General features: G+C 45.3%; 4 protein-coding genes across 5 annotated transcripts; 2 read left to right on the top strand and 2 right to left on the bottom strand.

Moving 5' to 3' along the window:
• The first annotated feature begins 1,158 nt into the window (after positions 1-1,158).
• LOC112877945 (serine/threonine-protein kinase BSK5-like) lies at positions 1,159-6,726 on the top strand. Its single transcript, XM_025942319.1, has 10 exons — positions 1,159-1,496; positions 2,022-2,248; positions 2,341-2,476; positions 3,211-3,344; positions 3,431-3,536; positions 3,620-3,705; positions 3,971-4,159; positions 4,435-4,596; positions 5,349-5,462; positions 6,149-6,726. The coding sequence occupies exons 1-10, from the start codon at positions 1,430-1,432 to the stop codon at positions 6,401-6,403; spliced, it is 1,476 nt and encodes a 491-aa protein (XP_025798104.1). The 5' UTR covers positions 1,159-1,429; the 3' UTR covers positions 6,404-6,726.
• An 836-nt stretch (positions 6,727-7,562) lies between these two features.
• On the bottom strand, positions 7,563-9,668 carry LOC112877131 (mitochondrial import inner membrane translocase subunit TIM10-like). The gene is made up of 6 exons (XM_025941339.1): positions 9,492-9,668; positions 9,340-9,385; positions 9,193-9,245; positions 9,011-9,049; positions 8,643-8,712; positions 7,563-7,881 (listed from the first exon to the last, which is right to left on the bottom strand). Exons 2-6 carry the CDS (start codon positions 9,370-9,372, stop codon positions 7,834-7,836), a joined length of 243 nt encoding a protein of 80 aa, XP_025797124.1. The 5' UTR covers positions 9,373-9,385; positions 9,492-9,668; the 3' UTR covers positions 7,563-7,833.
• Positions 9,669-9,798: 130 nt separating this feature from the next.
• On the top strand, positions 9,799-12,653 carry LOC112877130 (transcription termination/antitermination protein NusG). Of its 2 annotated transcripts, none has more exons than XM_025941338.1 (6): positions 9,799-10,231; positions 10,462-10,640; positions 11,125-11,446; positions 11,548-11,650; positions 12,139-12,256; positions 12,338-12,653. In XM_025941338.1, the coding sequence occupies exons 1-4, from the start codon at positions 9,812-9,814 to the stop codon at positions 11,647-11,649; spliced, it is 1,023 nt and encodes a 340-aa protein (XP_025797123.1). In that variant the 5' UTR covers positions 9,799-9,811; the 3' UTR covers position 11,650; positions 12,139-12,256; positions 12,338-12,653. The 2 variants fall into 2 exon arrangements, with proteins under 2 accessions (XP_025797123.1, XP_025797122.1); XM_025941337.1 differs by having other exon boundaries at positions 12,112-12,256.
• Positions 12,654-13,422: 769 nt separating this feature from the next.
• Positions 13,423-14,998, bottom strand: LOC112875618 (zinc finger BED domain-containing protein RICESLEEPER 2-like). The gene is made up of 4 exons (XM_025939534.1): positions 14,967-14,998; positions 14,703-14,832; positions 13,577-14,597; positions 13,423-13,490 (listed from the first exon to the last, which is right to left on the bottom strand). Exons 1-4 carry the CDS (start codon positions 14,996-14,998, stop codon positions 13,423-13,425), a joined length of 1,251 nt encoding a protein of 416 aa, XP_025795319.1.
• Between the last annotated feature and the right edge of the window lie 4,983 nt (positions 14,999-19,981).

Genomic DNA, 19,981 nt, shown 5'->3' with positions numbered 1-19,981 from the left:
GCGTGATCCTTCCAGCGCACTCCATTTGTTTACTCGCCAGTTTTGCTGCCCCGGGTTTAGTTTACCGGCCGGCTGCTTTGCACAAAGCTCGCCGAGCCGATGGGCCTTCTTTATAGCCCAAGGCCACGACGACGTGCGCCCTTTCGGTCAGGCGCCGGCTGGTCCTGGTCAAAACTGGACGCCACCACGGGAGGTTAATTTATTTATCTGCTAATTAACGACGACTCGGTATCATATCGTTCTGATCTGACAGCGACCTGCTCGATCCTCGTAAGTGCTCGCATTGCTTGCACACACGCATGTGCTGCCCCAACGACTACGTTCGTAGCTGCTGGTGGAGATCGAACGCGTCCGCCGCCGGCCGGTCCGTTTCAATTCCGTCAGGTTCACATTGCTGATCCTTGTGTTTATCTGTAAGAGGGCGTATGATTGTGGCAGGCCGTGTCGGACCAGACGATCTAATTGCGTCCATTTGTTCAGTGATGAGCTTCTCTTAGATTCGCGGCATGCCGTAAAGTCTCGCCCTTCCGCCCCCACACCAAGAAGATCGCGGCAATTCTGACACCCACCACCTTCATCTCTATCAGACTATCACGTATCGCTCTTCCACCAGCGCCATCAGGTTCCGAGGCCACCACGTATTAGCGGCATACTTTGTATAGCAGCTGCTCCTGGAATCAGACGTGAATGATGGAAGTAACGGGCAGGGTTTAACGAGTGCTAAACCGAATGCTACTCCTTTTGGATGCAAGAGAGACTGTATTATGGGGATAAATAGGTACCAAAATATGGACCTGATAGCTTGAATCTGATACCCCCCAAAAAACACACTGCAGTGGACGTGGAAGATGAAACACTCGTGTGCCCTCTCCAAGGAACGGTTACTAATTTGGTGGCGCAAACCCATAAATGCTACCGGTTTTGAGGAGTTATTTCATTCTTTCCGCAATCTAACATTTCTGCTCGAGCACGAGCATATTTATCGAGACCAACATCGTACCCAAAAGAATTTAAGCTTTGCGGCAGCAGCTGTAGTAACCGGCGCTTTTCAAAAGAGCACCAAAATCCTCCTGTTTTCCAGTGGAAAAGAGGAGAATTCGGGAGTATATAATGGGGGGGTGTGATGTGAGGAGAGACAGCAGGGGTGCCAAAAGCAGGGAAGGAAGAGCGGAAAAGCCCACCACCACCTTCCTCGGATCCACAACCCAACGCCCCCACCCCGGGTCTCCTTTCTTCTCTTCCTTCCTTCCTCCCAGAGTCCCCAGTCCAGTCCCCTCCCTGTCACTCCCTCTCTCCCCCCGCCCCTCCTCGCACCTCGCAAGTATTTTAGTCTTACTCTGTTCGAGTCCTACCAGTAGCAGGCGAGCGAGAGGGGGGGTGGTGGAGCGGACGGAGCCGCCGCTTGCTGCGAGATCTAGGCGAACGCGGCATGGGTGCTCGCTGCTCCAAGCTCTCCGTCTGCTGGTGGCCTCCCCACTTCAAATCGCCGATGCTTGGTTCGCACCTACCGCACATTGCGCCTCCCTGGGATTCTCGATGTTTCTTCCCCTCTCCGGCTGCGTCGTACGCTTCTGCTGTTGGGGGCGGCGCCGCCCGGCATTTGGGGCTGGCGCCTTTTGTTTCTGCTGCGTTTTTTCTGGGGTTTTCGTTGTTCGTCTCCGCGGGTTTCGTGGTTCGGTTCGGTGGAGGTGGTCCCGTCGATCTCGCTCGAATTCATTGCGTCCGGCTCCGATCCATCCCGCTGATTTGTTTGGACGCGCTAGAGCGATCCGAATCTTGTTTTGCTCGGGCCGCCTGTCGCTGATTTCGACACGTTTCTCTGCTCGGTTCGACGAATTCGGTTGCTCTCGCGAGATTTTGGGCTTCAACCGCGTGTGGTTCCCTGCGTTCCTTCGGATAATCTCGTGATGGAGAGCAATGCGAAGCTAATCACGAGTTTTTGCTCTTGATTCCGAGGTGTGCTGTTGTTTCTGCTCGCGTCCTCGGTCCTGATCCAACGCCGGTGTTGATACCCTGTGCAGAGAATGGCGCCGCCGCCGATGACGGCAGCGGCGTGCCGGTGTTCGCCGAGTACAGCCTCGAAGAGCTCCGGGCGGCCACCGACGGCTTCGCGCCGGACCGCATCGTGTCGGAGCACGGCGAGAAGGCGCCCAACGTCGTCTACCGGGGCACGCTCTTCAGCTCCGGCCGCACCGTCGCCATCAAGCGCTTCGGCCGCTCCGCCTGGCCTGACTCCCGCCAGTTCCTGGTCCGTGTAGCTTGCTTCGTGTGACGGATCATTCTTGCGTTACTCTCGCGTCTCTCGCGTCTGATTGAATGGCTGTGTGTCTGTGGGTGCAGGAGGAGGCGAGGGCTGTGGGGCAGCTGCGCAGTAGCCGGCTGGCCAACCTGATTGGTTGCTGCTGCGAGAGCGGGGAGCGGCTGCTTGTTGCCGAGTTCATGCCGCATGAGACCTTGGCAAAGCATCTCTTCCACTGTACGTTTGGTTTCTTCTACCTTGCTCTTCTATCACATTAGCTGCAACTAGTACATTTGGGGTTGCTAGAGTTGATTTTGAAGTGGTACTAGTTCGAACGTACTAGGTGATGATATTGGGACCCATAGTTAAGGATGTGTGCCTGTCACCTGTGTCCACTGTGGAAGTGTCGCCTTCAATTGCAGAGGGTTGTTGACGTAGTTTCTGCTGCATAATTCTTTAGCTGTTTGTTTGTCTGGTGCTATTTGTGTACTCTAGACTAACTGGACACGAACACACTGGTTTTTTAGTGTTCCTTCAATTGTAAAGTTTTTGAGTAGTTTATGCTGCAGAATCCTCTATCTGTTTGCTTTGTCTGGTGCTATTTTTGAACTGTAGGCTAGCTGGAAATCAACACAATGGTTGCCTATAATTGCTTTGGTCACCCATATCAAGTGTGTCACATTGTTACTATCAGTGTTTTGTTATTAAGCCCATCCTAGGAGATATTTATAACTTAATCGCACCTAACCTGCAAATGTTGGTTAGGACGAATGGTACTTACAGGGAATGGTTTACATTGTATGACCTGCTAATCATGGACAACTCTTGCAGGAATATGGCAGTTAAGAGCTTTAAGCATTTAGGAAAATCAATATTTGGATGGTTTTTTAATATGATATGATAGTTGCTCCATGTAAAAAAATGATAATTGCATTTTGCCCTCACGTTGGATTGGTGATTATGTGTTGCAGGGGAGACGAACCCCCTGAGCTGGGCAATGAGGATGAGGGCTGCACTTTATGTGGCGCAGGCATTGGAATACTGCAGTAGCAAAGGGAGAGCACTCTACCATGACCTGCATGCATACAGGGTCGTTTTTGATGTGGTAAGTCTCTACTTGTTTGCCATAGATGCTTTTCAGGCCTTTCATACAAAAGTCTAATCCTTTTGTTTCTGGACTGTGACTTGTAGGATGGTAACCCAAGACTATCATGTTTTGGTCTGATGAAGAACAGCAGGGATGGAAAGAGCTACAGTACTAATTTGGCCTTCACACCTCCTGAATACCTGAAGACAGGTAAGTGTGTCACACACAGCAATAGTATTCCATGAAAGATTTTGGGAATGTGCCTTTTTATTTTCTGAACTTCTGTTCTGCAGGCAGAGTTAGTCCAGAGAGTGTGGTTTACAGTTTTGGCACCGTCTTGCTTGATCTCCTGAGTGGAAAGCACATTCCACCAAGTCATGTAAGTTTTCCTGCTCTCTGCGTGCTTTTAACATATTCTACAAATATAATACATCGACTGATGTAGTGTAAGGTGTGTATGCATTTTATCCGCATTTATTCTGCTGTTAACTGGACCTACTCTTTAATTGCAAAACTATATTCCTCAATTTTCAGATTTTACATTGACCTCTGCTTGGCTTTATGTTAATTTGTGTGCATGGACATTAAGTTGAACTAGCCTTTCCCATTGTTCAATTTATCGAAGGAATGTTTCTTTTCTGTAGGCCCTTGACCTTATAAGAGGAAAGAACTTCCTGGTGCTCATGGATTCTTGCTTGGAAGGTCATGTATCCAACTCTGATGGAACTGACTTGATGCGATTAGCATCCCGCTGCTTGCAGTATGAAGCACGTGACCGGCCAAATCTGAAAGCAGTGGTGTCTGGTCTTGCAAGTCTCCAGAAAGACGCTTCTGTAATGTTCTCTATCCTTGCAACTTCTCATGTTCTAATTCCTATACCTTGGGTTTCAGAACACTGATTATTTATGATGCAAATATCCGTTATTAAATTTTGTTTCAAATGCACATTCTAACTAGCACATATGATGCTCTTTACAAGGAAACACTTAGTGTATGTGTTGAGAACACAAAGGCTGGTCATGTGTGCCATACGTTTTAACTTGATTTTCCTTTTGATGTCATCTAGCATGTTTCCTTGCTTAATAGTTCTAACTGAATTTTGATGCAGACTCCTTCGCACACTTTGCTGGGCATCCAACATGATAAAAGAAGCTCAGACCAAGTCCCGTTATCTGCTATTGGGAAAGCTTTTGCCAGAGCAGACCTGAACGAGGTTCATGAGATATTGCAGGATGATGGCTATAATGAGGACGACATGGCAAATGCTGAGGTAAAAGAACTGTTTGCTAGCACAGCTTATTCCTAGGGCGCTTGTTGCTGCAACACTATTGTACTCCAATTCTTCCAGCTAATTCCATTCCAATTCAAGATGAATGTAAGAGCATCCATTTAATATGGGGCATATGATTGAAACTAGCAAGTCTATGTTTGATAAGCCATGTTGTAGGTATATAGTGGTCAGCTCATGTTCTATACCACGTCCCCCCCTTGTTTTTACTGTCCTCTCCGTGATAAACAGAAAATAAATAAATAGATAGATAGATTTTTATCTTACTCTCATTTTATACTGCTTTGATGTGATAAAATGCATATAGAGTGAGGTTGTCATCAACCATCGGTGCAATTAAAACCTTACTGTTATCGGATGCATGAAAAAGAAATGGCATCCATATACACATTCTGTATGCACAACTTTGAGGTTATGTGGACCTTTCAACTAATCAATCATGCTCAGTTTTAAATGTTGTTGCCTTAGAATTATAAGAGACCTTTGTTGTATCTTCTCAAGAGAGAGAACTTACCCACAAGCCAGTGTAAAGTACAATTTACAAGCTTTTTATCACCAACTCACCATTCTGGCTGGTTAATGTTTGTCAAATGCTCAGTTCCGGCATAGCCCAAGAGTGCCATTTTCTGAAATTGCTCCTGAAGTGTTGTTGCTTTCATGCTTTTAATGGTAACTTTGGGAAAGAACACTTGGTATACATCTTACATATGTGTTTGGAATGCTGGAACTTGCAGCTATCTCTCCAGTCATGGACCGGCGAATTATCTGAGAGCTTCGTTGTCAAGAGGCATGCAGACAATGCCTTTAAGTCCAAGGATTTTGCAACTGCCGTCGAGTGTTACTCAAGGGTATGCTATATTATCATGTGATGCACACATATAATTCTCCTATCATGCTATATTATCATGTGATGCACACATGTAATTCTCCTATCTGTACTTTTTGTCCAATTAAAATCGATACATTTGCTACTTTATTGTTTTTAGTCAATTTAGATAGGTTTTTCCAACTAGGCAGAAGTGTGCCCCCATTTTCTTCTGGCTATATGGCAGCCAGTAATTAGCATGCATTACAGGTATTGTAAGCCAGGTGGCTTTGTGATGATATTTATATTTTTCCATTGTTGTGCTTATATCTAGGAAGCAATCTTCTTTCAGCATATAATAAGGAGATATGAATCAGGTTCAAACCATCATTTTTTGTTGAATTTAACATATAGGTCAAATTCCTATGTTTCCTTGGGACCAAGGCCTTTTCTTGCTGTTGTGAGTTTGAGCCCAAAATGTTTTCTTTTTACCAGGCTAGGTTAGCTAGTCTTTGGGTTGTTTTGCAAATTAGAATGCTGTCTTATAGGTGCTTGATTTATTTCCAACTCTAATGATAATCTAAACCTCAAACTCTGAACACTGAATGTACCGTGCTGTGCCTGAAATATGGTAGTAACACATATTGTGTATTGCTGGACTATGTTAAATTGCTATGTTTTTCTTTACTATCTTCTGGCAATTGATCTATGGTATTGTATGTTTGGCAGTTCCTCGACTCAGGTGCAGCGGTGGCTCCAACAATGCTGGCGCGACGATGCTTCGCATACGTAGTGGCTGGCAAGTTGCAGGAAGGCCTAGAGGATGCAAAGAGGGCTGAGGACATTGCACCTGGGTGGCCAATGGGACACTATCTGCAGGCGTTGGCACTCCATAGCCTGGGAAGGGAGGCGGAAAGCCATGAAGCACTAAAGAAAGGCACTGTGTTGGAAGCTGAAAGAAATAGTAGAGCTAGAACTGTATAGCCGCCCTGAATGTGTGATGCCCTCTCTGCTTGTACTTAGATCGCCTGCATTTTGGGTGCCTCCCTCCAATGCTTTGCCACCAGTAGGGCTGTTTTTGGTTTTCCCTAACTTGTATCGGTATTTCCAGTGGTTTTACAAGTTGAAAAACTCCTAGGTTGGCTGTTATTACACCTCCGATATATTCATGAATACGGAAATGGGCAACAAGTATCGCGATAGCATTCTGTTGATGTGAGATTGTAAAGTGACAAAATTTTTATTTTGTTTCAACAAATTCATGTATATACAAACTTTCGAATTTTTATCAGGTTTAAAACTTGAGATATTTGATCGGTCAGGCCTAAGTGCTGGAGTATTTGTTTTGTGCTTGATAGTCGGTTTTTTCATAGCCATGAACGATGGTGGTTAAGAACAGCAGAGCAGAATATCAGGCAGCTTCAAGTATGGTTGATCCTCTAGGGCATCTGTTATCCACTATAGCAACATCAGGCAACTGGTTGCATTATGTGTGTAAGCATTATCTATGCGACGTAGCTATAGTCTTCGTGTTGTATATGGGCCATGCTCCGTTTTGTGTGCGTGCTGCTGTTAAATGAGTTATCCTCGAAACCTTTTTTTTTTGTTACCTGAGGATATTTCTGAAGGAGTTTTTCAAACCAAGTGATTAGATGGTGCGTTCGCCGTTCCATCATTTCTCAAACCAAATTAGATCAACAAAAGAAAATCCTCCTGTTTTTAAATTTTAAATATGACATTTAGAAACGAACTATTCTGTTTCAACTTAGTTGACATTCTAGCTGTACCAAAGTCGAAATTTCAATCTTTGACCATGAATTCCTTGAAATACGTATACTTTAACATGTGAATTATGTATAATGGAAGTATTTCTTATGGTGAACCTAATAACTTATGATCTTAGACGATATATATTACACAGGACAAAACTAGAATGTCAACTAATATGAATCTGAGTACTTAGCTTGTCCGAGTGGAAAGTGGAGACTGACCTTGTTTTCTTGAGAGGGACCAAATTTTAGATTGAACTACGATATCTCCAATTCCAAATGCACGTCCAATATGGATTATACATAAATGTTAGTATACTCAAGTACATCAGACTGCAATGACTCGACCAAGCAAAAGTCGCGTCCACCAGCTATGTCAGTCGAAATGCATCGATACAATAATTTAACTATCAAACAGGTGCAGCTTTTTATTATTACAGGCATGTTCGCTGTTCATGATTCATAGACAAGGCACATCCCTGGAAAGTGCAAGACATTGGGATTCCTTTTGAGCGGTCCATGAATTAGGAAGCCACCGGTGCTGTATTGGAGTACTTAGTAGCAGGTGGCCACATTCTAAAACCAACCAAAATGGAGAAACAGAGCGACAGATTACGCTACAAAATGCAACTAGTGCTTCCCAGGTCACATCTGAGGCCGGTTCCCAAGCATCTGACCAACTATGTTTGACACCTGAAACGAATGCCCGAAAGACGGATTAAAATGCTGCGACATTAACTATTCGCAATCAATAGAAACAAACTAGCAGGTAACAACTATCAAACAAAACATTATAGCCAGCATATCAACATTGGACACAGTGGACTGACAACTACGGTGCTAAGCTGGGACCTTAACCAGTAACCATATTATAGCAGATATATATAAAATCAGCATGTCGTGTATTTCTTTAATAGATAGAGTGAAGGCTGTGGCATCAAAATTATCACAGTAAAAAGAATATACTGAGCATATATATATTCAGTAGCAGATAACGCCTATCGATCATTAAAAGTACAGCCAGAATATCAACATGGAAAACAATGAACAGACAACTACGGTGTTGTTATGCTGGGACCATAACCAGTAACCATTATAGCAGATGCATATAAAATCATCATGCTGCATATTTCTCAAATAGATTTAGACTGTAGGTTGTGGCATCAAAGTCATAACAGCAAAAATAATATACTAAACATATATGTTCAGCTTCCTCTGGATGGAGATCACAAACTATCTTTGTTCGCAATAAGCAGAAGCACTAGAAATACATCATTGTTTTCCAAAGCCAAGTCCTAAAGTAGGGAATAGAAGAAGACACCATCAAAGACACTTTTCACAAATTTAATGAGGGCATGACGCTATGATATGCTCCAAGTCTAGTTATAAACACTTTAAGCAATTGAATAAGTGTAAAAAGGATCCACAAAGAGAAATGGTATTAACAAACTTGCCTGCCAGTACTTGGAAACACATCGATCGATGCAACTGTTCTCACCCATATTGAGCTCAGTTTCTTTATACCTGAAATAAAATAAACCCCCAGGAAAAAAACGCATACTTAAATCTAACAGATGATAGATCCTTCTTACAACTTGCCATAAGAAGTTCCATGCTTGAGGTGTAAAATTGCAATACACTACCTTGTTCATCTAGTTAAGCTATATGATTACCCATACATAACAACATAGAATAAGATAAATACAAAATTTTAGATGAGAAGGTTGTCCGTTACAAATGAAATAAGGATGCCACAACAAGACTACGAATAGTGTTTCAAAAGTTTCTAGTTATGCAAAACATAAGCTGATTATATCTGCACCTTTTCTCAACGCACTTGTCGAAGCAGGTCTGTGTAAGTCTGCATAAAGTAAAATGCCACTATCAGAACAAGTAAAATCAAACAGAAACCTACATGATTCCACCTGTAAACTACTAGCTCTGCTCTAATCCTTGTGAGATTACTGATCTCAGGCAAGAAAAAAAAGAGAGGATATTACTCACTTATTGAAGAGATCAACCCTGTACTCCATCTCCTTCTCCGCCATCCAAAACATCTGTCCAGTGAAAGGCGCACATCACCCACCTCAGCAAAAGCAACAAATCCTTAAACCAAAAGCCGAAAATGGGAAGAAATGTGCGTGAACATACCTGCTCCTTCTCCGAGAAACCTTTCGCAGCCATTCCGGCACCTCACCTGCAAAGGACAGAGGCACGAAGAAGCACAGAGCTCAAACTCCGAAGGAAAACAAATCATCCTAAGAAGTGCTAGTAGAGAACCAAGAGGAGAAACGGATGCTTACGGGGAAGGAGAACAAAGGCCTAGGTTCAAGCGGCGGCGGCGATATCCGATGTAGCAACCACCCACCAGCAGCCGCGGCTCCACCCTCCCTCGCCAAACGCTAGGGTTTTGTCCCTTTGCTCTTCCTCCGTCGGAGGGGACCCCGGTGCAAGGAGACGGAGAGGGGAGAGGCCGCGACTTCCAACGTGGGCCGCATCTGAATGGAATGGGCCTCGTGCCCCGAAAGACGTTCATCGACAAGAGGGGCCCACCTGTGAGCCCAGTACGTTTTAACCGTCTTGTTTCAAGCTGCTCGCCCTTCCCCCGAAGAGGCCGTTCGCCATGAGCTTGGCTTATCCGCTCTTCCGCCTCCCGGGCCGCTGCTCCCTCGCGGCGGCGGCACTCGCGTCGTCGTCTCCGCTTCCCGTGTCCGTGACCTTATCGGCTTCGGCTTCCGCGGATGGGGGTGGAGGTGGTGGGGGCGAGCTGACGGCGCGGGAGAGGCGGCTGCAGAGGAAGGAGCGGCGGGAGCTGCGGGCGACGGACTGGAAGGAGGAGGTGCAGGAACGGCTGATCCACGAGCCGGCGCGGCGGCGGAAGAAGCCGCCGAAGAGGTCGTGGCGGGAGGAGCTCAACCTCGACCTCCTCGCCGAGCTGGGGCCGCAGTGGTGGCTCGTGCGCGTCTCCATGGCGCCCGGCACCGACTACGTCGACCTCCTCACCAAGGCCATCTCACGACGCTTCCCCGAAGTCGCCTTCAAGGTTTCACTTCATCTCTCGCTCTTGCTCATTCGTTAGTTTTGTTAGTTTGATTGTGTTGTAGCTGCCTCTAATCAAGGACGGCTCTCACGAGCATTTTGCCCAACACTTGGCGTGATTTTAGGCTGTCAGTTTGTCACGTCATGTTCGTACCAATTATTTTAGGATTTAGGAGCAACATCACAGTACAGTAGTCGTGCGGCTGTTATAGTTTCGTACTGGGTTATTCACAGATTTATAATCCATCCATCCAAGTCAAGAGGAGATTGAAGAGTGGCACAATCAGTGTCAAATCGAAGCCTTTGCATCCTGGGCTGGTCTTTTTGCATTGCACCTTAAACAAGGAGCTACATGACTTCATCAGGGACACCGAAGGTTGTTATGGCTTTATTGGGGCTACAGTTGGTTCAATGTGAGTACTTCCCAGAGTCTTTTCCATTCATTGACCTTTGTTCTTTTTTTTGACACATTGTTAGTTTTCATAGCTATGGTCCTTGTTTTTAGGTGGCTACCTTCATATTCTTTGCTGGAAATATTCAGTTGTTGATTATACACAAGAGTACTTGACCTTAGATAGCATCTCAGCTTGTAACTTTTTTTGAGGAAGACTTGAATCCATAGTGGTTGCTCTGGGTATGGATATTATTTGCCAGACTTAATTGCACAAATATCCTTCAACCTAGCTAGTGACTAACATGCACAACTAAGCGTTTCCTGAAAACTAAAAGCTTCTATGAAGATTGGGATATTCCTTTACAAGGAAAATGATGATCACAACATCTATATACTGCTACAATGATCATAGTTCCTTGTAGTCTATTCTATTTATAAGTTATTTTGATTTGCATTTCTTGTACCTGCCCTGGTACTAATATAGTAATATTCTCATTATGCAGCAAGAGGCAGATTAAAAAGCCAAAACCAATTCCAATTGAAGAAGTCGAATCGATTATCAGAGAAGAAAAGGAGGAACAAGAGAAAGTTGATAGAGAATTTGAAGGAATGGAGAACATAGCAAATGTGGAGTCATTCAGTAAACCTGTTGAAAAATCTGAACTTATGTTAATGAATAAGATCAAGAAGCAGTTTAAGAAATCACCCTCAAAAGGTGGCTCCAGCCAGCGAGCTTTTTCAGCTGGTGCTACTGTTCATGTTCTCTCTGGGCCTTTTGAAGACTTCATTGGTTCTATCCTGGAATTGAATCTCAAAAACAAGAAGGTTGGGGCGATTAGATATTAATCTTAGTAAACTAGTTGTATGATTATTTTCCAATGCCTTCTGGTATTGTTTGGCTATCTAAGAAGTGTTAACTCTCACAGGCCACTGTCCAGCTAACACTCTTTGGGAAAGAGAGCTTTGTGGATCTAGATTTTGATCAAATTGAGTCGGTTGAAGTGGATGACAATGATAGTAACCTGTGAGGTATGAAAACGCCTCTAAATCCTCATTTCTGACTTTGATAAACATGCTATGATTGTGGAGGTGATCAGAAAAGGACATCTAGCTTTCGAAGTTACATAAATAGGACAGCAAAAGAAATGGTAGATCTGGAGCATGTTTTCTCACCTGTTGGCCAAAGATTGTATGATGATAGAACATGCATTCATTGTTATTGCACTGCTCTGATTTGTGCTCCGCCATTTAAGTAAACATCCATTTGACACCATATAATTTTTTTTGCGAGTTCATTGAAGTAGTTTTTGCGTTGTTTGACAAACTTTTTCAGGATTCCATTGTATATCAAATTTCTTCTCTATACGATAACATTTTAGCTCCATAATTTAGCTGTGGGGAGCAGTTTCTCACTTTTTGTTTATGTTTTTTTTTGAAAAGGAACATTCTGTTTAATGTCTGAGTAGGCATCTTGTGTTTGTGTATCACAGTACGGATAGCTTTTATCAACACTCCAGGTCTCCAGCTGGAGACTCGGGTGAATGAAACAGGGACTTCAGTGGGTGGACAGCGGACTGTTGAAGGAGAGAGTTATCAACAAACAGTTAGCACATGAGCTGCCGTCAAAATTAACCTGTAAGTTCCGAGTTCCATGGCATGCGTTCTGTTCCACTGAAATTGAGTCATTGATTGACCTTCCCCCCTTTTTTTGGTCAGGAGGTACTGAAATGCAAATTTATAATAATGGGGATGCTGGATTTGAGAAATCATCGACTTCCACTAGTTGCTCACATTTGGCCTGAATGTAAAAAGATTTAAATTTTGTCAGCCCTGTAGGTTATTTATTTCATGTTTTATTCTCGAGTATTTGAACCATCATGCACTGTGCATGTAGCAATTTTCAAGTGCATGTGCACTGGAAGACAAAATTACTGAGTTTGTCTTCTACTAGTACATATGCACATGGAATTTGTCATTTTTGTATGGATTTTATAAAAGGAGTTTCCATGTCAATTTTGCAACAAGGTACATCTATGGATGCATATCTTTTATTTTTTAGAAGTTTCTACGTACGACTTTTTTAGAGGGGTTTTCACGTGTCCAATGAAGATGTGGTTTGTACGGGATAGTTTCCCGACTAATAGCACACCTTCAAAATGATTTGCAATTTGATCACAACGAAAATTTACTAGCGACGAACAGGACTGGAGACAAACAGCATTTCCAAAATTCAAAATGGCATTCGTAGCAATCGAGTGAGCACTGATATCAATCGTACGCCACGGATGGCGAGCCTGGTAACCTTGGTGGCGACCGATGAAGCTGCAGCCGGAACTTGCACACATCCTTAACCAGCAAAATGATCCCTTTCATTCTACGAAACACCACAGAAGAAAACTTGCGATTTTGCAACGGACTCGGTAGTCGTTACCAGCGTATATGCTAGGCCTGGCAATGGGTACAAACCCACCGGGTTTACCCATCCCAAACCCACACCCACACCCACGAAGGTAAACCCATACCCACGGGTAAATCCATACCCGTCCATGGGTATAGGTTCTTCCCCGTACCCATCCCCACGTGGGTGATGGGTACCCATCAGGTACCCATACCCAAATCAACATTGAACACAACAACCATTCTCCAGCAAAACAAAAATCATTCAACAACAAAATAAAGCAAACCATTCAGTAACAATAATATTGATATAGTCTCAAAATGCTAGTCGCCCAAACTAATTACAATTAGAACTGATATAGTCTCAAAATACTTAAATACTTGATGGATTAAACTTTAAGTTCCTAAAGACCTTCTTGAATATCTTGGAGACAAGACCAAAATGAAGCAGCATTCTTGTCTTTGTCATCAACTGCAACAACCAACAGCCAACAAGAAATGATTTATTAGTTGCAATTTCAGTGAAAAAATATGAATTTGATAATGCTATGTACTTACCTCTATACTTGTTACGGAACCAATCCTGTGAGCACATCAAAGCCTCTATCATCTGAGGGGTTAAACTGCTGCGATGGTCACTAAGAACTCTTCCACTTGTACTAAAAGCAGCTTCTGAAGCAACTGTAGTAATAGGGATTGCATAAATATCTTTAGCTATCCTCCTCAAAGTTGGGTAACGAGATCCAGCTACCTTCCACCAATTTAGAACATTAAAATCCTTGGTATCTAATGGCACTAGTCCATCCTCTAAGTACCTTTCTACCTCAGACTTATACATCATGGACTCTGGTCTTGTGCTTGCCACACGTGCACTAAAGGATGATAAGAACTCCATATTACTAGTAGGTGCTGTTGTGGTTTCTTCTTCTTCCACTTCGACATGGTACTCAATCATTAGATCCCGTAGCAAATCCATGACTAAGGCAACCTTATCCTCACAAACTTGTCCAGTCGTACCAAATAACCACTCAAAACACATCAGCAAGCTCAAAGTTTTAAGCCGAGGATCAAGAACAGTTGAAATGCCCATTAGCCCTTGAATATCAGACCAATACTTGTCAAACTTGGCAATCATATTAGCTGACATTGTTTCTAGTAATGGGTTACCACAAATGGACCATTGCCTAATTTTTACTCTAATCTCACAGATCTTCATAAAGTAAATGTTTGCAGTAACATACTGAGTTCCAGAGAATAATTCAGTTATATCGTTAAACATGCGAAGCCTTTCTACAACTTCTGCTGCAAAATTCCATTCTTTCTCACTAGGCAAACAAGTGTACTGCTTATCAACACGACTGGCTCTAATGAAAACAGCCTTATAAGGCAATGCAATGCTAAGCATGTTGAAGGTTGAGTTCCATCTAGTCTTACAATCAAGAGAGATCTTAGTTTTCATATGAACTTTGACAAACTTAGCAATCTCCTCAAACTTCTCAATTCTTTTTGGTGTGGCTGTCCAATATGCTACACTTTCACGAATATTCTCAATTGTATTTTTCAAAGGTTCTAGACCATCCTTTACAATCAAATTAAGGATATGAGCGCAGCAACGCATGTGTAAAAGTTTACCACCATTCATGAGTTTACTCTTTCCAATCTTTCTCACAAGAGAAGGAATTACCGCATCATTTGTAGTGCAGTTATCAAGAGTCACAGTGGATATCTTCTCATCAAGGTTCCAATCAACCAAAGATTCATATAATTCTTCACAAATCACATCAGCGGTGTGAGGGGCAGGGACATAAATGAACCTGCGTAATCATATAACAATATGTTACTCAATAAAGATGAACCTATATGTGAATACCAAACAATATGCTACAGCCTTCAATAAGTTACTTCATGATAATGCTTCTAAGAGTCCAAGATTCATCAATGAAATGACCTGTCCTCGTTGAAGCCTGTGATCCCCGCCATGTGCACGTGCGTCGCCGTCGGTTGTGCGCCTGGATCGGAAACATCGCCGATGGATGGGAGCGGGCTGCGCCCTGGCGGGCTGGCGCCGGCGGAACCCTCGGAGGCGGCCAGGGCGGCGGCTTTCCACTGTGAGCCTGAGAGGCGGCGGCGGCGGCGGCTTTCCACGGACCACGGCGAGTCTGAGAGGCGGCGGCGTGGGCGAGCTGGCGGGGTGGCAGCGTGGGCGAGCGTGCGAGGCAGCGGGCGAGCAGGCTGCGCGGGTAGGCGGCGGCGCGGGCGAGCGAGCGGGCTACGCGGGCAGGCGGGGTGCCGCCGTGCCGGGGCGGGCTACGCGGGCAGGCGGCGGCGTGGGCGAGCGGGCGAGGTGCCGCCGTGCCGGGGTGGGCGAGCTGGCAGGGTGGCGGCGTGCCGGGGTGGGAGAGCAAAGAGTCTGAGAGAGAGGCGGCGGCGGCCTGGGCGCCTGGCCGCGTGGGGATGGGGTGGGTCGTGGGTGACTGGGTGAGAGAAGAGTAGAAGACTAGGGTTAGGAGTAGTTGGGCTGTTACCTTGGGCTTGGGCTATAATTTTTTAAATGGGCTGGGCTAATTTAATTGGATTTTTTTACCCATGGGTAAAAGGGTATGGGTTCATGGAGAACGAACCCGTACCCACTGTACCCGTTGGGTCCTCTTTTTTCCCATTAACAGACCCGTGGGTTCAACAATTTGCCCAAATTCGGACCCTAATGGAGTTTTTACCCATCGGGTCTTGGGTTTCGGGTACCCGTTGCCAGGCCTAGTATATGCCTTAAGAGCATCTCCAAGAGCCTCTGTAAAACTCAGTGGATAGGTATAATTTGGAAAAATCCCCTAAATTTGCGATCCAACGGTCTCTATATCTGGCTAGCCAAAGCCCTCCCCTTGCTCGGCACTTTTCGCGAGCCAACGCCGCTCGCCATCTCGCCATCGCCTTCCCGCGCGCCGCGCTCCCTCCCTCACGCTCGCCCTCCCGCCATCGCCTTCCTGCCGTCGCCGGGCAGCAGCGCCACGGACGCGGCCGTTGTCCTCCCGCTGTTGCTACTTGCAGCCCTCCCGTCGTTGTCCACCCGCCGTCGTTCTCCCATCTTTGCCGGACAGCAGCGCCATGGATCCCATCGGTGGAGCCGCTGGTGATGGCCAGCTCGCCATTAACATCAAACGGAGGTCCCGCGCCATCGGTCGATTCACCCACGTCGGAGCCCCGCAGGTCGATTCCCCACGGCCCGAGCACCGCCACAACCTCCCCGACCTCCCCCGGCCTCCACCTCGCCTCCACCCTCCCCACAGCGCACCGCCAGTGAGCTCCATGCCTTGCCCATGGCTGCTGCCGCCTTCCGCCGTGGCGCCGCCCCTCTCCGGCGTTCACCTACCACCAGTGACCACCTAGCTAGATTTGCGCGGCCTTCCTCGTCGTGGGGTTGCCGGTCTCGCCGGCGGCGGCCGGCGACCTCTTATTGGCCGGTGCTGTGGGTCCAGGGCCCACGCATGTGAGTAGGCTAGAAAGGGAGTGGGTACCAAAAGTTCCGTCATGAACGTGATTCGAGTATGGAGAGTCAAAATTTGGAGAGACCGTTGGTTCCCCACCTTTTGGAAGCTTTTTATTTCTTACCTAGTCTCTTACCTCTTCGTTTAGCTAGGATTTTTAGCTAGTCTGAGTTACTCTTACATTCTACAAACTCATCTCGAAGCAATCTCAAACCAAGGTGCAAGCCTCAGACAACCTGAAGTTGGTTGCTTTAACAAGGACCTGACCACCCAATGTCCAGAAACAAATTGATCGGAACTAATTCAATTACAGTGAAGATACTTCGTGCTATTTTTCAATGGGAGATAGTAACATGTCAAACAGACTAAGCTGCAATGCATATACTCAACAGAGGAGCAAACAGAGGCAACGAGAGCATAAAACTTGAAGAGCATGCGATGGTTCCACTTCCATAAAACAGACCTCAGTGATAACTTAGATACTTCAAATACCAAGAAGAAAATAAAGGCAACCAGCCTCAAATCAAGGACATTCTCTCAGAAGAAAACTACTACCAGAATTATCAACCACCTCCTACCAACGTCTCAACATCCTGATCAAAAGGGATTACATTCCTATCATCCAGAAAAATGGAAGCTTGTATTCCAAACTTGGAGCAACTCAGTAGTAGAATATCACATCCCAGGCCTTGGCCTTGGCCTTGATCTTCGGAAATGGACACACCTCCACAAGTCCCTTCAGGGCCCGCTGCTGCCAGGAGTTGCAACCGTTAGTGATGACTGGTTAACCAATTATTTACCATCTACTCCCTCTATTTTTATTTACATGTCATATTAGATTTGTTTTAAGTCAAACTTGACCAACTTTAACTAAATTTATAGAAAAGAATAATAACATTTACGATACCAAATTTGTTTCATTGAATCTACCATGAAATATATTTTGATAGTGCATAGGTTGAGTAGTACAGTTGTTGCTATATTTTTCTATAGACTTGATCAAAATTAACCAAGTTTGACTTAGAACTAACCTAGTACAACATGTAAATAAAAACGGAGATAGTGACATAAAGAAGAGCACCAAGAAACTAGGAGGGTGCAAGAAAAGATCTAGTTACAGGGCAAACAACAGTAACACTACCCGAATAATCTAAATAGATAAATCTGTGCTCAGAGCTGACAACATCATCATTGGTTATTCATGTCAATGAAAATTCAGATTGCAGGGCCGTTATGTGTTCACTCAATGAACCAAACGACATAACAATACGTCAACAATTTTCGAGCAACATGCTACCAAGGTTGTGTTCCCCACTACTCCAGCTTGCAGTAAAAATCGTATCAAATGACTTGATGTTTCCAAGTATGCATTACATCAATAAAACAAGTTATCTCAGCAAATTAGGATAGGAAACAGATGACGAGACACAACAAGAGCTTACCTAGTGACGTTCCAGGCATCCAGTTTCAGAGGCAGGAAGGGCTCATGGTAGTGGATGTTGCAAGATGTGGTATGGTTGTACATGCAACTTGATCCAAAGCTTCTAAAGTCACACGCAACTTCATCCATGGTGTCATTTTTCATGTTGATTGCGATGAGGCATGACTGTTTCTCTTCTTCATCTTGGTCCCCTGCCAACACAAAGTAGATAGTCTCGGGGTCTCTCATGTCTACAAGGGGGCACTGAAGTTGGATGCGGGAAAGACCTCGGCCCATGGGGCACCCAGGCAACCAGTCTTGCTCCCACCTCCACTCTTCGGTCAGTGTCCAAGACCTGGTGGCACCATACTGCCAGGTCTCCTAGCTACTGGACATAATCCGAGCTGTCACGGTGTGGGACATCGACAAATTTCATGACGCCACCATTGCTGGTTACACACAAAGTTCGGTATGTGGCCAGGGATCCTCTGATACACAGATGAGGGTCGCAGCGACCCTGGTAAGGAACCACGGGCAGTGGGGGCATATCTGACCTCTGGATCCGGGCTAAGCACATCATACCACAAAATGCCCCTCAGGTAATCCACCCAGCAAATGAAATCACCAAAAGGAACGACAGCATCAGTCTCCCACCAAGTCAATTGCTTCTCTTCACCCTCGTCACGGCAGATTGGCACGCACTCTGTCGTGCGCCATGAGCCCTTCTCACCAAAGATGCAGCAGAGCTTGGCTGTCACCCGGCAATCGCCACGTCTTCCTGCAAAGACCGCGAGGTGTGCCTGTGCCACAACGAACTCTCCATTCTCACGGCAAAGTGTACCAGAGTTCTTCTCGGTGTTGAGATGCATGAAGGTGTGGGGAGCTTCGTGAGAGTCTGTAGGGCAGTCTGGTAGACGAAGAACTCCTCACTCTTGTCGGGGAACGTACCCGTGTTCTTAGGGAAGAGAAACCGCAGCAGGATGGAGTTGCGGTGGGCAGCCACGGCTTTAGCATCCCAGAAACGGGGTATAGACTTGTGGGGCGAGCCACCACGTCTGCCCTCGTCGGGAATCCAGTGGTACATAAGGTAAGAGGTCCCCGGGGGCGCCGCCGCCCTCAAACTGACGCCGATTTGATCGCCGGTAGCGGTGGTGATACAGGTCCTCTTACACATGAGAAAAGGGCAATTTAGGTTTAAGGATCAGCAGTGAAAGTCTACGGAGCTAGTACGGTGCTACCACTGGATGCAGTTTCTCACTTTAGCTGCAGCATCCATACTTTAGCTGCAGGAGCGCAGTTTCTCACTTTTTGTTTAATGTCCGAGCAGGCATCTTGTGTTTGTGTAATTTATCACAGTACCGATAGCTTTTAACAACACTCCAGGTCCCCAGCTGGAGATTGGGGTGAATGAAGCAGGGACTTCAGTGGGTGGACAGTGGGCTGTTTTTTCAAAATATGGACAGTGTTCTGTTGAAGAGCGAGTTATCAGCAAACAGTTAGCACATGAGCTGTCGTCAAAGTTAACCTGTAAGTTCTGAGCTCGGTAGCATGCGTTCTCTTCCACTGAAATTGGGTCATTGAGATGCAACTTCTCTCTTTCTTTTGTCAGGTGTTTCTGAAATGCAAGTTTATAAATAACGAGGATGCTGGATTTGACTTTGAGAAATCATTGACTTCCACTACATTGTTCACATTTGGCCTAAATGTAGAAAGTGACATTTCAATTTTGCCAGTCTTGTAGGTTATTTATTTCATGTTTTCTTTTTGAGTATTTGGATCATCATGCACTGTGCATGTAGCAATCTGGGGGCGTTGCTGGCTTGCTTCGGTTTGTGTACAATGGCAAACAGAGATTGCTTTGTAGAAAGAGACCCAACTCTATTGTTTAGGCCAAAAGCTTACGATTACGAACAAGACAAGCTTCGGCCTTTTTCACTTTATCTTTTTCCGGCAGCTTCCATAGATCTGTTCTCAAGATGAAATCCTGGGGGAAGAGAAAGACATAAAAAAAAATGCATTCTTTGCACCCAAACTGCTCTTGCATGTCCATCATCATGCATT

This window comes from Panicum hallii, chromosome 9 (genome assembly GCF_002211085.1).
Source record: "Panicum hallii strain FIL2 chromosome 9, PHallii_v3.1, whole genome shotgun sequence".
Lineage (NCBI taxonomy): Eukaryota > Viridiplantae > Streptophyta > Magnoliopsida > Poales > Poaceae > Panicum > Panicum hallii.
Note: the sequence above shows the minus strand (reverse complement) of the source record. Positions and strands in the feature narration are given on the sequence as shown.